The sequence below is a fragment of the Ornithodoros turicata genome, chromosome 1, assembly GCF_037126465.1.
Source record: "Ornithodoros turicata isolate Travis chromosome 1, ASM3712646v1, whole genome shotgun sequence".
NCBI classification, from domain to species: Eukaryota; Metazoa; Arthropoda; class Arachnida; order Ixodida; family Argasidae; genus Ornithodoros; species Ornithodoros turicata.
The window spans coordinates 37,170,301-37,189,723 of NC_088201.1; the positions used below are offsets into that span (position 1 = coordinate 37,170,301).

The 19,423-nt window shown below is 44.7% G+C and overlaps 1 protein-coding gene and 1 long non-coding RNA gene across 4 annotated transcripts in view; one reads left to right on the forward strand and one right to left on the reverse strand.

Moving 5' to 3' along the window:
- The window catches only part of LOC135378025 (uncharacterized), a 259,572-nt gene that overhangs the window by 65,077 nt on the left and 175,072 nt on the right, over window positions 1-19,423 (reverse strand). The window lies entirely within an intron of this gene.
- The window catches only part of LOC135378020 (iroquois-class homeodomain protein IRX-6-like), a 100,187-nt gene that overhangs the window by 56,774 nt on the left and 23,990 nt on the right, over window positions 1-19,423 (forward strand). For both annotated transcript variants that reach the window (XM_064610840.1, XM_064610841.1), the window contains one exon: window positions 7,425-7,519. In XM_064610840.1, coding sequence (XP_064466910.1) covers window positions 7,425-7,519 — 95 coding nt within the window. The remainder of the gene's footprint in view (window positions 1-7,424; window positions 7,520-19,423) is intronic.

A 19,423-nucleotide genomic window follows, 5' to 3' on the forward strand; every position in this document is an offset into this window, starting at 1 on the left:
TAAAGGATACGTGTGCGAATGGCCGGTAACATAGCGCGAGCCATTCGCACAGCTTGTCGTCCGTGCTGACGAAGCGAACATATGTTTCTATTTTTTTTTTTTTTTTTTTTTTTTGCGAACGGGAGATAATGGCTATAGACTCGTGCGTGGTGTTGCCCTTTCTTCGAGGACCGTGACATGCTTAACGTTAAGTATGCTACCTGTTGCACCTTTTCGCGGCACTTTGATAAGGAGGGTGCCGTCCTTCGTCATACACTGTAACGTTATTTCCCCCGTGTTGCATTCATAACGTCAGCAGCGACTGCATCTGGCTTAACTCTCTCCCAAATAACTTGTCAGGAATCAAGATTGACCGCTGTGAAGCTGGCTGTTTCACAAGCCTTTCATTTCGCAAGCATTTCGTCTCGGAAATCACTACTCTCAAATGACGAAGATTATCATTCTGAGTGACAACGGTGATGTCCGACTTGGTCGCACCTGTGCGATGAACCTCATCGACCATATCGTCGTCGACTTCTAACGATATAGTCGTGTTCAAGCTAGGAACGGCATTGTCGGTGCCTCTTTTTCTCCCTGTATTTAACTATCAGAAGCCAACATAGTATGTGAAACGTTGTATGTAGAATTTGTTCGGGTCTTATTTACTTCTGATAAAGGTTATTTTCATATTAAATGTGATAACAATATACTATAAAGCTCTACTTCAGCGCCGGAGATGCCGTTCTTAGGGTGAACACGACGCTTTCGGTCGTTCTCCCTTGGGGAGTTTAGTGGCGCTTCCCTCCCGAGTAGCACAAAGGATTTCTGGAGTAACCAGTGCTGACTCTCTAGCTCGCAAGGGGCTTGATGGACGATGCACCGTCCATCATGGCTCCAGCGTACTCGTAGCTTACTGCCTGTTTACCTGTGCTGCATGTCATTCGACGTCTTCGTCAAAGCCCCGCCAAAACATTTTAACCGTAGTTTAAAGGGAATCGACACGTTAGCACTTTCTTCTTTATGGAAAACCAACATTGACGCACACTATTGCGAAAACATACGAGACTGTTCGTCCACTATACATGTATGATAGAGTTTATTCACAGACTTCACAACACATAGAGGGTACTAGCTTCAAAAAGGCGAGACCGCCGCCTTGATGTAGGTCCGGCGAAGTTTGGTTTCGGTTTTCGTTCGCTGCCACATACTATTTAGAAGACTACTGACGTTGAATATATAGGCATTACTGGGGTATGATAAAAGTAATATTCACACAGTACAAGAACCTAGAAACACTAAATTTGCGATGACAACGTTGAAGGTGAAGGTCTGTATATGGTCAGGCTCCTGATGAGTTCCATCATGGCGGCAAACGCGTTAGCGACTGTCGCGCTCCCCTGGGAGTGACGTCGTGTAGTAAACTCTATTCGATTTCAACGAAAGCTGTCTTCGATTGCAAACTGTTGTACAACATATCAGGATTGTCAGCATTCACGATACCGAATATTCGCACAGACCCAACGAAATGGTTCAATTTACCAAGCGCTAACAGCTTATTCATTCTATATGACTATCATAAGTTATTATGCACACTACCGCTACGCCAACATCACCAGTGAAATAAACTACATCTTTTGCTCGCTTCCCTGCGTTTGCGTTGAAATGCCGTCCGTGCGCATGTTGTAATGAAAGGTTTCTATTCCGGGACTGCTACCCGCATATCAGCACGTACATCAGCAAAAGTGCGGCGGCCGCGTTAACACAGCGGAGCAGATCTTCATCGTAGCTGTCGTCTCTACTGGTCCGTTGATATCATAATTAGCTGTCTCCCGTGAAGTTTACGAGAACCGCGACAAACGGAGTTTGTTTTTGGCAAGGACGGTATCGTAATTCAGCGTGACGCGCGCGAGCTTGAACCTGAAGAGAAATCCACGGGGAGCGATCGGTGCAAATCAACGCGCCGTCGGAGAGGCGACTCAGTCAACTACACAATCCCACATGGAATACAGGAAGCCGCAACCAGAAAGGTGCCTGTCGTAGATAATACGCTCCCGAGCCTCTAGTTCAATATACAAAAAGAATGTGGTCAGGTTTCTTAGCGTTGAAGACGACTGCTTTACAGTGAGAAGTTTGGATTCGAACAGAGTTGATGATCAAGTAAATGTCAAAGAAGTCACATAGGGTTTAGCTTCAGTGACTGAGCCAGGGTGCTTAAGCTTACACGCATAGAAAGCGGGAATAAAGTGTAGGCAAGGAAGGAAAAATGTGATTGCATTTGCCGCTAAGAAACTACATGTGAAACCCGTTAGGGCCGTCCACAGAGGGGTTTAATTATTAAAGTAGCACGAGTGTGTCAGCTGCGCACAGAATATGCGTCCTACATGTCTTGATCACGAGCTTTACGTTGGCGAAGAACACTTTCAGCTGCTTGACATCGAAAAACCCTAAATGTGTTGCTCTTTTATATGCGTGACACACGGACACGAAAAATAACATGTTTAACGCGTTAAGTTAAGTAATGTCATTCGTGCGGTAGCACATGGCAGTTTTAATGATATTTCTCTTCATGTTATATTCTGCGAAATGGGTTTGCCCCAACTCATTTGCCCACTCTTGCTCCCATTGTTTGCGTGAGCATGGGGTCTCAAGGGGCCCGCACTCAGGTATTCTGTGTCCCGAGGGCCCTTGACCACCAAACAGAGAAAGCTGCTTTCCCCCCAAAATTAGTGAACAATTAGGAATCAAACCAGATTTTCAGGCATTATTTTTACCCTTGCTCGGCGTAGCTGCCCTTGTCCATGTTAGGCAGCAGATACGCATGCGAGTACTTCTTGTGGCTTATGAACTTCAAAAATTTACAGTCACAGCAACCTGGACCTCGGTGCACTTTGGTAAACGAACGCTGTAACTAATTTGAGGATGCGTCGGCTCATCTTTATTCTTACACTAAGTTTACAAGCTTATAGAAGCAGCGTCACCGGATATCATCCGCGGGAAATTAGAAAGGAGCAGAGAGAGGCAGAGGAGAAGTAGAAGAAGAAAAGAACAGTTATGTATAAGGGCCATCGTATTTAGTTCTAATTCTTGCTGTTTCTCTCTGATTCTTCTATTTCTTTTTCAAGGTGAAAATGGTAGCAAAGGCAACAATCCCGTGAGTAAATAGGAGACAATCTTAGTGCTCATTAATATTGCCATAATCGTTCGTGAAGAACTATATGTACACATTTTCTTTAATCACGTTTCATATTTTCAGTACCCGATTTGGAAAGGCAGCTTACTTATTGCTCTTAGTGTGTCAAGCGGAGTTTTCCATCAATGAATTGTGCACACCGTCCGGCTCCACAGGAACTACACTGCTCCTGTTTTTCTTTTTTCTTTGTATATATTTTTATTTGATGCAGTTTTAAGGGTATTCAACGGTAATTATAGTCATTTATTACGGTCCCCCATGGTGTGGTTTAAGGTCATCCCGCCCGCGACTTGGTTTGAATTTGAGGCCCCTGGCGTATATGTATGCGTAGAGCGAGTAACAATGTTTGTTTTCATAAAACCACTTTTCTAGTGTAGAATGCAAGATTATTTCGTAAAATTATAGCACCATATTGCTTCTGCTCTGGAATTAGCTCCACTTGGCAAGTATGTTAATCGACCACGTTAATACATCCTATTAGAATTGGCGTCCTCAGACACCAAGCTCTTGGCCTACAAAACTCTTGTGCTCCCAGTTCTGGATTACGCCTCAGTTGTTTGGGACCCTCACACCGACAGGGATGCTAAAACACTAGAAACAGTTCAGTCAAGGGCGGTTCGATTCATCATGAAACGCTATGATAGACATTTCTCTCCACCACCTGCCCGTGACACCCTAAATCTAGCTTCCCTTAGCAACAGGCGAACTTTGGAAAGACTCAAGTATCTGTGCCTAATAGTTCATGAGCAGATCAACATTCCGTATTGTTCCTATTTTAGTTTTGCACAGCCCTCGTCACTACGTAGTGCGCATGCCTTGAACATTGTACTTTTCTTTTCGAGCATTGATGTGTTCAAGTATAGCTTCTTTCCTCGCTCGATTGTTAAATGGAACTCTATTCCTGGTATGATTAGGGTAATATCTCTTAGTGATTTCACCAGCAATGTACGCCTACTCTTACTATAGCCTTTTTAAGGCTGCAGTATGTATAAATAAATAAATAAAAATAAAAGAATGGATCCACATGGCAATTATGTTAATATTACAACATTTCAAAATATTTAATGCACGTTCAGCCTGTAAACTACGTTTAAATTTTTAGAGAAGTATGCCATATGTTTTACTTCGGTGATTGGGCCACATCATGGCATTTGATGTCACTTAAACAAGGACGTATGCCATGAGCGTGGTCAATAATGGCACTCAAGATTGTCGCTGTTCGTGCCCGCGTGTCACGGGTGTTAAGTTCATGCCTTCAGAACTTGTCTGGGTCAGAACAGAAATGGTCCCGAAGTTTCGTTAAAGGAGCACTGAGGTGACCCCCCTCCCCCCAAATTTGTTTTCGTGTTTCGCTGCGGAGTGTTCTGCAACGAATAAAATTAGCTCCTGCGAAACAACAATGAGCGCAGGTGACCTACAGAGCGAGCGCGAGGCCTCTGTTCCACGCACCTTTTAAAAATCCTCTCCTCGTGAAAAGAGCGCATGACAGACCGAGATGACGTCGTGACATAGCGTGATCCCCGACACGTGATCCGTGACGTACAGCGGCACAGCTCAAACATGTATAAGTGGCGCGTGAGCCGAGAAAAAAAAGAAGAAAGACAGAAAGGAAGCGAGGATCGTGTCGGTCGTTCGCGGCTGCTTTCTCTGACTGTTTTTGTAAATTCGATTGCTCAGGTATAACGCACCGCAGAGCGGTGACTCCTTGTGGACAGCTTGACAGACGGGGCAGGATTTCAAGCTACGTTAAATGTCACCACACCTACTATGTCACCTACGAGGGGTACTTCATGGTTATGAGGCGCAAAGTATCTAAATCGGTAAATACTAAGACAAAGTTGTTTCCTGAAGTTTAAGAGTGTATCGTGATTTATAAACGTTTCTCTGAAGGAAAGGAATTAGAAAGGAGGGTGTAGAGAGCGCAGCGACACTATTGTTTTTCAGATAAAAGAAAATCAACATGTGTCACACGCACACTATTTCTTTCTGTACTTTTCTATGAAACAAACAAACAAAAAGAACAGCTGTTGTGCATGCTGATCGGAATCGTATAAGCACTTGCAACTTGGGATCATGGGTACAAGACGCATCAGTTCCCGGATGCAAATTTAGCGTCAGTGATATCTGGCCCTTTCCAATGACAGGTCTGAAACCTCCTGAGGTTGTCATATATATATATATATATATATATATATATATATACAGACAACCTTCGTGGTATACCACTGGTTGAGCACATTCGCACCGGGGAGCAGTTATGTTCAGCTAAAACAATTTCTCGGGAAGAATTGTTTGCGAGATGCACAGTATCCAACAGTCAAGTAATCAGTGGGGAACAATGTAATCTGCGTGCGAGTTGATGCACGTTCGCACCGGCTGCAAATGAGAAAGCTGACAAGCGACGGCGGAGCACACCTCCATGTGTGCCGCAAATGCAGCTTATGACAGTGTTGATCATTTCCTCGAAAGATGCCTAAAAAGAAATGCGATCAAATGAAAATAGAGAGAAAAGGAGACATGGCCATAGATTACTAACGAGAAGGAGCGAGCGGAACGAAGACCTTGGCTAACGCGTGCAGGCAAAATGAAAACGGCGAGAACAAAAGTGGTGCGGTTGGAGCGCGGGGAGGGGCTCATTTCAACGGCGCTCTCCCCAATGTCCCTGCATATTAGGCTTACCTTTCATATTAAGCTGCGTCATTCTTCACGCTCAATACCAGAAGCTGCAGGAAGAAAAGAGGACACGCCTCTCCCGCTTTGTTTCTCATTTTTATTGTCCAGCAGCAATATTTTTGCCTCCTCACTCGATCTCGTTGTAGCTGACGTCAGTGATGATATTCGCCTTCTTCCCCCCCCCCCCTCCCATGTGACAGCTCGACAGAGCAAACTTGAAAGCGCAATTTGTATGTAAACGCGGACGAAGAACCCAACAGACAAATCGTCGCTGGCCAACTTAGATAACTGCTTTTACCGACTTTTTTGTTTGAAGTTCTTGGATGCTGGCCTGTGGGTCACCAAGTGCCGGCCATGCACCCGGTTGCGCAATTTTTTTAAATCATGTGACTTTCTCGACACCCTGTGACGTCTCTGTGTGTCTCGGCTACTGTCCTAAGAGCAAGGTACACTGTGCAGTGTGCATTGAGAGCCACAGCTGTATTTGGTCTACGGACTTTGGAACTATGGTCTCATTAACAGGACTCACTCATTAGTTGACCGCTGTTTGTTACTGTTATGGTGGTGGCGGCGGTGTGGTATTTCCGAGCGATCTGCCTGCCTGCCTGGCGGCATGTTGCTCGGGGAGAGGAATCGTGCGTCCTGGGCCGACTTCCCAGGGAACTGTGCCGATATCTGTCTTTAAAGCGTCTGAGGAAAACCAAGGGGAAACACCCAGACAACACAGACGGCGCCAGGATTCAAACCCGTGTCAGCTCCCAGTCTCGGCATGGAATGCCATTTTTGTTACTTCTCTCGGACATCTTGGGTTCCATTTGTTTTGCTTTTTCCGTTGCGCTGTTCTTCCATTTTCCCTTCTGCTTACGCGTCCAGGAGCTGCCTGTTCCGATTTTGTCGGGACTCACATCTCCATTTTCCCTTTTATCAGTCGATCAATTAACGCAACAGACAACAGGATGCACGTTTCCAATGTGCGAATAATTATCAGATGACTTCCCGGGAGACAGGGGTACGCTGTCTCTCTTGCATCTAGTACATTGGTGTACGTAGAAGTTCGAGGGGTTGCGTCCTGTATAGCTAGGAGACTCCCCAGAAAGGCTCCTTATACAGCCTATACCAGGTCTCATACTTCGTTACAATCACAATTGCGCTTCGGATTCCCCAGTCGTTCCTCACAATAACTTTGCCAAGCTGTGGAAACCGTAAGCACTGCAAAGCCTATTGTGTAGCAGTATCAGGATGTTAACAGCTTGGTCTTAATTCGTATTTCGGCAGCTAAAAACAGCTAGAGCAAAGACGGAGCAAAATCATAAAGTACTCATCAGAGCTCGCTTGGACGAAGGCAGCAAATCACAATGTTTCATTACTGCGTTGTTGAACTCTAACGAAGAATGGTGTTTCTAATTGTTGAGAACATATCCCTTTTGTTTGTAACTTACCCTGAGTCTGCGGAGATACGCACAAGTAGTCCTGCGTCTTAGATAGATATGACGTCAGAGATATTGCAACGAAATTATAATCGAGCTGAAAGAGCAATAAACCTACACTACAATGACTTGTACTCATTTCCATTATTTTTTAGAACCCTGCTTACACCATGAAAGAAGCAACTGACCCATGGAGAGGAATCACCCAGCCGACGTCTTACTACTACGACCCCACGTTAGCAGCTTATGGGTAAGTGCTTTTCTGCCATGAAGAGACGTGTTTAACAATAATGCTTAGGAGGACATCATGTAAAACTGTGATCCTCTAGCTGCTAAAAATTCCATGTCACGCACTCGCAGTACTCCATGCACTAACCACTGACGACAGGCTAGATAAAACAACCAGCGGGTTTTGTTTCAGGGGTAGGCCACCTCCCTTCGGCGTTACAATAATCATGTTGTCATATTGCTAACCGGAAAAACAAAATTAAACAACAACACAAAAATTCATCGCTGCTTACTAAAGCGCGTAAAAACGGGAACGACCTCCGAAACAGCTTCATTTCGATCCTGGTTCCCCATGGGCAATCACCCACGCGTCGTCATAATGGCTGTATTCTCCACAATAGCGTGTCCCCCCAGACTTTCGTGATACCGATCGCGATGACGATAAGATAGAATAAACTCGAATGAACGGCAGTGCCGGCCAACAGAAGCTATACAGCTAAATGGAAAATGGTCGTACCAGGAAGCGGCTGTGGCTTTTCTGTATGCCAACACCTGTTCCCTCCATTGAACTACTACAGCTGCCTGCGCGTTACGATGTCGGGTTGAATGATTGTGCGAGTACGGTGGTCATCCGCAGTGTTTACGACAGGATATGCGATGGATAACTCGTCACGAATGGCGGTAACTCAGCTGTAAACATTCTAGGACCATCGTGTGCCGTCCATACGGCACGCTGCACATGGGCCGTGCTGGACGTAGAGGCGCTACTAGTAGCTCAGTAACGATCCTGCTACGTTTTAAATTGGTGGCTGAAAAAAATATTTTTCTACAAATTCATGTAACGACGATTCTTTTCTCCGCTACCGCTACTACTACGGAAAACGTGATAGACAGAGCAAAAAAAGAAAAACGCGCCGACAGCAAAATGGAGGCTTTCACTATTGCTTTCATTAGTGAGTTTTAGTGCATCGTACGCTATCGCCTTTGCGTACGTAAGGGATAGCGTTTGTGGTTTTGCGAACGCGCAAAGCATAAAGAGAGCTTCGCGCAGTGCGCAGAACCAGCACGCTATCCTTTACGTACGCAAAAGCGATAGCGTACGATGCACAAAAACTCACTATTTACTTGCCATGTAGGTGGCGATCCCTCTTCGATTTCAGTCATTCTCATTCAAATAGTAACATTTTTACGAATTATTTCAGAATTTATCTCACTGCGTTTTCTCCTGTGTATCTGTTTATTTTTTAGAAACTTTTTTCATAGTTCCTGGTTGCGAAGCACATACGATAGAAGATACTGAATATTATAAATTAGGATGCCAGTTTTTGTTATACAAATAATTGTAGGGCTACAATAAGAATGTCTCCCCCTGTTCCCCACTCCTTCCTGCTGTCCTCTCTCCATCTGTCCACATCTACGCCGCTCATAGCCACAGTTGCTACGCGGCGCTAACACGGAATAAAAAAACAACAAGAATGTTGATGACACAGTTCAGGTTGGGTTTCGCAACATTATTATTCGGGGCAGGTAAACAAAACATGGTGTGGACTGTCGAGTGGAGGAGGAACAGAATATACATGATGTTTTTGTTTTGTTTGTTTTTTGCTGAACCAGATTAAAAAGAAAAAGAAAAGACAAGCTATGAGAGCAGCATGGAAACTGTTTTTGCAGTTCAGTTCAGTCCAGGCGGACACCGTCTCGAATAGAGTATGTATCTATTATAGGTGACTAATTACTTAAAATTCGTTAACTCTTTAATTATGGGCTTTCGAGCAAACGTGATATAGCAGAATGGGAAAGAATCCTCGTTGAAAGCCAGTCTGTCGTTTAAAAATCCTTAAACGAGCACGTACGTTGAAATATCCATCGCTGAATTGTGCTATGCAAATGAGCCGAAACCGAAAGCGTGCGCCTCAGGAGCGCGGGGAGCACAGCGCTCATTCCACGTCAGAGGGCCACGTGCTTTGGAGCGACGGAGATGATTGGAGTCGGTGCTGATCTGCCGGCCGTGCTGGTCAGATCAACCAAGGTAAATGCAAACTGGTAGCGAAAGCCAGCGACAATACCAAGTCAGTCTTATCGACACGGCTGTCCTGATGATGCGCGAGCGATCCGGGGTGTTGGTAGTAGAAGTACGATCGTAAACAAAAAAAAAAAATATTTACGACGTGCGCATGATTTGTATGTGAACTAATAGTTTATTCATAATTTCAATATAGGAAAAACCCGTTTCGCAACCCATTCGTGTACGACATAATCATGAACAGAACGGGCAGAGTACCTTTCTGTATCCCATTCCTTTGCGTACGTGCCACAGTGTGCTTGTTTATCCGTCATCCCTGTATCCGTGCGTCCGTGCATCGTAATACGCAGTTTGTAGACTTTTTTGGCTAAACAGGAAGCGAGGCTCATATCTCGGAGCTGTACAGGTCAAGATTAACACGTATGAACAGATGAATGGAATATATTTTATATATCTTATATATTTAAAAAAAAAAAAGCTTTCACCATGGCGAGATCGGCCATTATGTCGGTGTGAGTGTCGGCAGGAACCAGCTGTGCACCAACGATGTCCTGTTTTCGCAACGGACCCATTATGGCCATTCATTAGAAAAATGCAAACGGCTAATGACTACATGTACATTTAGCTCTAGGTGGTCATCACGATGGTCCTCCTACTTGGACTTGTCAACACCTGTGGTATCTGTGTGCATTTCGAATTACCATATGTCATTAAACCAGTTGCTGATACGATTTATTTTCCTCTGTTCTGTCTGGTATTGTTGGCCAGGGCAATTGGTATGGTTTGGTCAGGAAAAGGGAAAGTTTGGTTAGGCTCGCGAGCCAACGGCTTTGGAATGTCTGTTTCAGCTGTTCGGAATACAACGCAAACAAAGTGCGCGCATTTAAACGCACTATGGCTAATTCTGCAGTGCTTATTACAATAGTAGTATAGTCCGCGCAACGGATGGATGGCGCTGACGGTCTCTATCATGGCGTCCTTTTGAAGACGCAGGGGCCTATGGGAGTTCGCTACCTGTCTACATATACCTTGGATCAACCGCTTTGAGGCCCCGATAAGCCTCACACGGTGAAGGTAATACGCTCCTGAGGCGCGCAGTTACGGTTTCGGCTCATTTGCATAGCAAAATTCGGTTATCGATATTTTAATGTACATGCTCGTTTCGATACTTTTTTTTCCAAAAAACAGAATGGCGTTCAACGAGGGTTGTCTCCCATTCTACTTCTCACTTTTGTCTGAGAGCCCCTAATTAAAGAGTTAATTAATTAATTTAGATAACTAGTCATCTAGCACTTACATACTCTCTTCTTGAGGATGCCCGCCTATAGCCGTGTAACTCAACTGCAGAAACGGCATCTATGCTGCTCGCAGAGCTTTTTCTTAAAAAAACATCTGGTGCAGCTAAAAAAAAGCACCCTGTATATTGGAAACACAAGAAGAAAATACCTTACAGACAGTTCAGATTTGCTTTTACGCTTAACTGAAACATTTCCGGTGAAATTAAATTTATTTGGCTAATACAGGTTACCGAACGCGACCAAATCAAAGATGGAGTAAGGAACTGGGTATGTGAGTTTCATCAAATGTACAAAATGGTGACAATGATGAGTTGGAGATTAATGGCGCGTCATCTCCTATGAGCGACTATAATGCGCGAAAGAACGGAAAAACAAGAAATTAAAGACAAGAAGCTCAGTTAAGAAACTACAAACGTGGTGACCAAGTAAAGACTGAATTATAAACGCTTTAAGTGGTCGATATGTGTGAAAATGTTACATGCGCTCTTAAAGTAGCATAGAAGTCATTTTTAACACCCTGTTAATTTTCCTATAAAACTGTTAAGTAGGCCAGTAAGATACACCATGCGAAGTAATTCACACCACAGAGTCATAATTATCGCAGAAATTGAATTTAGGGTACGCCGCAAAAAGCGACTTGCGCAACGATGGTGAAGAGCAGTACCAGCCTGTGATCTGCCTGGAACCTCGCGCTGACGCTATAAGGAGAATGCTCGCTGATCGGTCTAGAGAAATGTTGTCTGCTACTCCGATGTCGTCTGCTACTCGGCTGTTCGCGGTTCTGAAAACGCCTTTCTCAGGGCTCGGTAATGATTCGGCCGCTCCTTCTATCTCCAAGTCTCCGGGAGAACTGGCAAAACTGGGTTACGGCGGCAAAGGGACAAGGCGCTGACCCCGACTGACCGACGAACCAGAACTCGTTCTCCTTATAACGTCATCGGTGACGTGGCATCATACCTTCTCACCCTCGTTATACCTGGAGTGGCGAGTTAAGGGTGAACGCGCGGAGTCATGTTTATGTCAGTTTTTTTCTGGGAAACAAATTGCACACATCAAAACCTTTCGCGCTATTCGGGAAAATGACACACACACTTTCATCAGACGTCTTAATCTGATATATATTTTTTTTTTTTTTTGATGGCCCTCTGTACTCCTTTAAAAGGTTCACGGAAGGCTCATCACCCAGCAATAGGGCTGTGTGAAGTGGCAAAAGGTTTTCATAAAGTATCTAAAAAATATTTTAACGATGATCTTCATTCAATAAATAACTAAGAAGGATGTGTATAACTGAGTTGTGTTCTGGAGTATGAACGCGTTCAAGTGGTCCTTGTCTGCAAGAAGTTTTCTTTAAGTCAGGAAGGAAGAAGTAAGAGGAAGATCCTCTCCTATAGCTCGCGAGCGCATTTTCTGCTGCTGCCACATGTTGCTAGTTACGGCTGAAGCCGGTAGGGGCGTTGCGGAAGAGAGGCAGTGGAAGTGGACGACGGGGAGGCCACGTATTTCTCTTGTTTTGTGCTGCATTTGAAGTGTCGCATTTAAGTACACGTATATTCATGATGGTCGCGCACACTCCTGTCCATACATGTGGGAAGGTCCCGGAGGTGTTACATCCATTGGCCCGTGCTTGACCAAGACCCCGACCTCCACCTTTAGAGGCTTCTATCCGTTAACCATTCATTCTCTCGGCGCGGTACGAATAACACCTGGGGGACTGGGGCGTGGAGCCGTGGTGACGCCACTCACTGAACATCAGCAAGAGCGCCGATGCTCCTTGCGGGGAAATCTACCAAATACAGCAACAACATTTTTCGGGAGCCCAATAGGACTATACCAAAATGCCCACTAATGTTCTCTGCATCCTTCATTTGTTGCAGTAGATAGGCGATTAACTTTATAGCGTTTGACTGACGACGATGATGACATGGGATGTTTCACCGCTGGAGCAGCGATGCCCAAACAATAGAAGAGAGATCAGATGAGACTTGAGCCCCCTTCTGTCTTCTCCACGAGTGATTTTCTCACATCTATGCCATGGCGTACGGGCAAAACGTGAATTTTTCGTGCGCAAGCGTATGTATCGTTTTAATTCGGATTGTTTTTTTTTTAACTGGCATCAGCAAACGCTGTTAACTAAGACTAGCTTCAAATTAAAAATATTAGAACTCTTAGTACTCTAGAACTCTAGAATATTCAACTCTTTTCCGCTGACTATTTTTCCATTTCAGCTTCCTTTTCGTTCTCTTCTTTCTGTTGTTGTTGCTGTCGCTGTTTTAGATAATCTAGCCTTTGCGTTGTTGCTTAGGTTGTCCTCGACTTGTTGGGGTGAAAACATCCGATTATTTTTGTTTAGAACGCTCGCTATCATCTTCAGAAGCATTTGGAATAGTTTTATACTAGTTTTTACTAATACACGGCAACGTTATTACTGGTACAAATGAAATGAAATATACACATAAGACGAAGTTGCACAGTGGTGAATTGCGTGGTTACCTTCGCGCAGGAATCCCCCCCCCCCTTATACCTCCCAAAGATATTGTAACACCCCCCAAAATATCTGCCATTAATAGGAAAAAAAGAAACCCGAACAGCAGCATATACGAATGTCACTTCCCCGACATGAAAATCCTGGGAAACTCCCTGCCTTCGGGTTCAAATTTGAGTGCGCTGGTATTCCTCGGCCACGTTTGCTATGAGGAAAAGGGAACGTTTCATAAAACGAATTCACACAAAGGACAGCAAAAAAGGGGGTAAAATTACGATGAATACGAGCATTATAGTCGGCTCGTGTTTTATGGTTACACAGGTGGCGTCTACAACACGACTGGCGAAAGCCTCACGACGTTCCATGCACGTCCAGCGTTCCACCTGCTTTTATTGTAACTCTCTTCGTTGCCGCTAACAACAGGGCATTGTGGAGGTTGCTGACTCGCTGTAGACTGACGTATGTGGTCACAGCTCGAGGTCAGGTGACAAGGAGCAATGAATAAGAAAGCGCTTAACTATACTTTGTTAGCAGCGTATACAGGGCGTCAAATGCGGTCATATTTATGAGCCGTCCTATACCTCGATCCTAGCGTAGCGTTCCTCGTATAATTTCTCGGCCACTACAGAAATGACAGCGGGACAGCAATCAGGACAAGTTTGAGCACATTCGTTGTTTGTTTCCCCTTTGCCTGGCACTCTGTACTTACGACATGTGGTATACGTGTAGCAGCATCCAGGAATCGACGACCCATACATCGTCGTACACTATTTCGGCGACACAATTGTTTGCAAGAGCTGGACGGACCGTAACGACCTACAACGAATCGATGAAATGTAGGCCTTCACTTCGCATGAAGTGAACAACGAATAGGAACACTAATAAGAGACGAACACAGACGCATGTCAAGCGGCGTCCCGTACTCTAATAGTAATCTTTCAGATACAATAATTCACCCAGGATGATGAAATGTTGAGGTATTACTCCTAAAAGGAACACTGTGGCATTCGATGTATACATACTACAGCAAAACTCGGGAACACTGCTGCATTCGCGAGGAACTTTTCCATTTCAGCCGCTGCTGTTGAATACTAATAGCGAGTTTCAATATATCGTTCGCTCTCGCTTTGTGTACGTATAAGCGATAGCGTGGTGGTTCTGCGCGATGCACGAAGCTCTGTTTATGTCTTGCGCGTGCGCAGAACCACCACGCTATCCCTTACGTACGCAAAGGCGATAGCATACGGTATACTAAAACTCACTAATCGAGAATTTTAGGGCATCGTACGCTATCGCCTTTGCGTACGTATGGGACAGCGTGGTGGTTCTGCGCAATGCGCGAAGATCTCTATGTTTTGCGCGTGCGCATAACCACCAACGTTATCTCTTACGTACACAAAGGCGATAGCGTACGGTGCACTAAAACTCATAATAGTGACTTTTAGTATTACGTACGCTGTCGCCTTTGCGTACATAAGGGATAGCGTTGGTAGTTCTGCGCACACGCAAGACACAAACAGAATTTTGCGCATTGCCCAGAACCACCACGCTATCCCTTACGTACGGAAAGGTGACAGGGTACGCTATACTAAAACTCACTATTATATTAGTGAGTTTTAGTGCATCGTACGCTATCGCATTTGCGTACGTAAGGGATAGCGTTGGTGGTTCCGCGCCCATAACAGAAAGAGAGCTTCGCGCATTGAGCAGAACCACCAACGCTATCTCTTGCGTATGCAAAGGCGATAGCGCACGATGTACTACAACTCTTTAGTACTAATTCGGGGCTTTACGTCGCGAGACAACTGTGATCATGGGTGACGCTAAACGTGGTTTAATTTTGCCCACCTGGGGGTTCTCTAACCTGCGTCGAAATATCGACACACGGTAGGGGAACGTGAGGCACAGTGAGGCATGGGGCAGTGTTACATTGCCGATATCTGCCTCATTCGGGAATCTTAGAAAAGCGAAACTGTAACAGATGTGTCCGTCAAACAGTGCGACATCGTCATCAGTTCACGCAAGTCGGCAAGCAATCGGCAGTCGGTAGGCAAATCGTATTAACGGACGTATTTCGACGAGGAAAAAAATATTTTGATGACATTTCTTTGTGGTATACAACAATAGTGTCTTGAATCCTACACGTTATGACTGTGGTAGATGAAAGCGGAGTGAAAAGATAGCGTGCTGTTTGCTCGCGCTCAGCCACATGCTGATACGCGCATCTCAATAGCTATGTGATGAGGCAGAGGCAGAGTGTTACGGGACCACATGGGGCACGCTGAAGCAGTGTACTCCAGGGTGGTGAATAGTACGGCTTTGAGAAAGCCCTCATAAAGGCTTTCCCCCATCCGACCGTCACATCAATTTGCGTAGGCACTGGAAAAATATTTCGAAATGCCAAGAAGTGTTGAAACCGTTGCTAGTGGTCACGCACTGAAAGAAAATCCAAGGAGCAAGTGTAGCTTCTTCATAAAGTCCCGTGCACTCAGTCCCGAAATGGACTAACGCTTGGTGCAATGCGTCTAGTCTCCAAAAGAGTTAAAATTACTATTTTTGTTTTCTTAGAATAAGTATAAGTATGCCTCGCGCATATATCTAATGAGCACACTAGCGACCTGGGGCAGATCCAGGATTTTTCTGAGAGAGGGGTCCAGCCTTGGCCAGCATGGTAGATACACGATCTAGGCCAATCAAACACTATGTGAAGACAGAAATTGAAGAGGGGGTCAGGACATCCTGACCCCCCCCCCCTCTAGATCCGCCCCTGATGACGACGCCATTGTTCTCTGTAATGTCTACCTGTATAAGGGAAACCCACTCCCACAAAGTATCCCCTATGCTGTTAATACATAGGGGATATTAACGAACATATCCCCTGTTGTAATACGCATGCCATCAGGAACAGTCTTACATGTCTCGTTTTATTTTGCACCTTTATTAAACTTTTCGTTTAGTCTCTGGTATAGACTTGGTTCCCAATTACAACCGAAGTGTGTTATTTCTTCCAGTTTTCTCATTCTACTGTGTGTGGAGTATCTCCAGTGGCGTTGAAACGTGGCGCTCGTTATCATCAAAATATTCTTATTGTTCTGCGCTCTATTTATAACGAGCTAAAACGAGATTCGGGTTTACAGGCTTATTTACAGGCTTATAAAAATATTTCGAAATGCCGAGAAGTGTTGAAACCGTTGCTAGTGGTCACGCACTGAAAGAAAATCCAAGGAGCAAGTGTAGCTTCTTCATAAAGTAGGCTAAGGTTTCTGACAGAAGAGAATGCCACGGGGGAATACGAAGTTAGTTTTCTGAGGCACAGCCCGAATTCGTATGTCGATCCCGACGTTCCTGATATGGCACTGCTATATGGGAGCGATAGTGTTGACATCTTGCCTACCCTACGGCGCGCTCCCGCCAGCAGACGCCTCGAGCCATGCTATAGCCAACGAATTAATTGATGCAAAGTTAACTTCGAACGTGTATACACGTTCGAAGTTAACTTTGCATCAATCAATTCGTTGTATGCTCTTGGTATCATACTCTCCCACTTGTTGTAACACTCTGCCCGGGGCACACAGTTACAAGAGTTATTTGTCTATATTTTCGCAATTTGTTTGAGCACCTCTTAAAAAAAACAAAAAAAAACGTTTATTTTGTATGACCAGTATAAAACAAGATTTGTTCTAGCCAGTGGAGTTAAAAATGCAAAGCTTTCTTTCCTGTACAAAAATACAAAAAATCGACAAGGTTTTTCGTTTCACGGTGCCTCACGTTCACCTACACCACATTTAACGTCCCTCGCGGAAGACGGCGTGTCTGAGCAACTTAATTATGCCCTTACACCAAGTTACCACCTTCCTCGGCCGGGTTCCAATCCGCGATCTTAGGATCAGCAGGCGGACACACTACCGACTGAGCAACCGAGGCCTGTTGCCGTTGAACGTACCAGCAATCCGTAAAAAGCAAATGTTCAGCACGTACGAAGAGTGATTTATCCAGCCACCCCCTAACTGGCGACACCCCCTACCATTTTTCTCCTGGTGGGGGTGGGGGGGGGAGGGGCTCTGTTGTTCCTGCTTTAGGTACATGCCTTCACTGATACATAAAGCTGTTACAACGTACCTGTGATAATGACCCCCCCCCCCCCCCCCATGATTACGATTCCGGATGAACCACTGCGTGCGAAGTGTACCGTTTCTGTTTGCACATGGACAGGCTATCAAGAGGGCTCTATATAGCGAAAGTCAGATTGTGTTTTTTTAGCTACACCAGATTAAACAAACAAACAAAAAAAAAAGAAAAGAAAAGAAAAGCTATGGGAGCGGCATGGAATCAGGAATCCATCAGAAATCAGGAAATCAGCAAAAAGTCGGGAATAAAAGATAAACGACGACTTTTATTTTTTTACGAAGATAGCTTCGAAGGAAACCAAAACTGTGACTGCGCGCTGAAATTTCAAAGAGACAGATAAAAGAAAAATAAACAAAAAATAAAAAAAGCTACTGAGCCTGTAAACCCGAATCTCGTTTTAGCTCGTTACAAATAGAGTGCAGAACAATAAGAATATTTTGATGATAACGAGCGTGTTTCAACGCCACAGGAGATACTCCACACACAGTAGAATGAGAAAACTGGAAGAAATAACACACTTCGGTTGTAATTGGGAACCAAGTCTATACCAGAGACTAAACGAAAAGTTTAATAAAGGTGCAAAATAAAACGAGACATGTAAGACTGTTCCTGATGGCATGCGTATTACAACAGGGGATATGTTCGTTAATATCCCCTATGTATGAACAGCATAGGGGATACTTTGTGGGAGTGGGTTTCCCTTATACAGGTAGACATTACAGAGAACAATGGCGTCGTCATCAGGGGCGGATCTAGAGGGGGGGGGGGTCAGGATGTCCTGACCCCCTCTTCAATTTCTGTCTTCACATAGTGTTTGATTGGCCTAGATCGTGTATCTACCATGCTGGCCAAGGCTGGACCCCTCTCTCAGAAAAATCCTGGATCCGCCCCAGGTCGCTAGTGTGCTCATTAGATATATGCGCGAGGCATACTTATACTTATTCTAAGAAAACAAAAATAGTAATTTTAACTCTTTTGGAGACTAGACGCATTGCAACAAGCATTAGTCCATTTCGGGACTAAGTGCACGGGACTTTATGAAGAAGCTTCACTTGCTCCTTGGATTTTCTTTCAGTGCGTGACCAATAGCAACGGTACCAACACTTCTCGGCATTTTGAAATATTTTTCCAGTGCCTACGCAAATTGATGTGACGGTCAGATGGGGCAAAGCCCTGATGAGGGCTTTCTACCTATTTTAGAAAACTAATGTATTTAATTAAAAAAAAAGACAAACAAAAAACAAACTACACGGAAGAAACCTGGATTCCGAAAATTTCATACCCATTAACCACGCCTAAATAGGTAACAAGTTCACCCTGGACTAAAGCAAGTCGATGGTTTTTTGTACGAAAAGACGACATTACGGTATAGCCACTGACTCAGGCTACAAGGGCCGAGAGCTACTACACGTTCAGTCGGGTGTGTACGTTCACAGAGCAAATACACCATTAACAGGCGTCCAGGGTACAGCGGACGTGCTCCAGTGTCACGAATGGACCCGGCTGTGTTGGACACGTGTACCCGGGGCGCGGAACATTATCCCGGAATCGTTAGCCTAATGCTGTTCCTACGACATGGCTCCCGTTAAATGGCCCACTGAAATCCCGAAATTGAACAGGTTAATGTTTGTGAACGACATCACCACGTTCAGCCCTCTTACGAAAATAGGGCTCCAATGAGCCGACACATTATCGTTATTCTAACGAGGCTGTTTCCGTGCCTTTATTTGCTTTCATTTATCTTGTATACATACAGAAAGTAAACTACTTTGTGGCAGCATTACAATAAACGAGCGAAAGACTGACGCAGAGGCCACAACCTATACCCGTAGAATAGCAGAAGAATCTGGCGCTGGTATTGGTGATGGTGATGGTGATGTGATAAAGTAAAAAATGGGTATGTGAGTTTCGACGAAGTCGAACTGGCTACCCCAGTACGCTTACACACGGAAAGTACAAACAGATGATAGATGATGAACAGAGATGAGATGATGG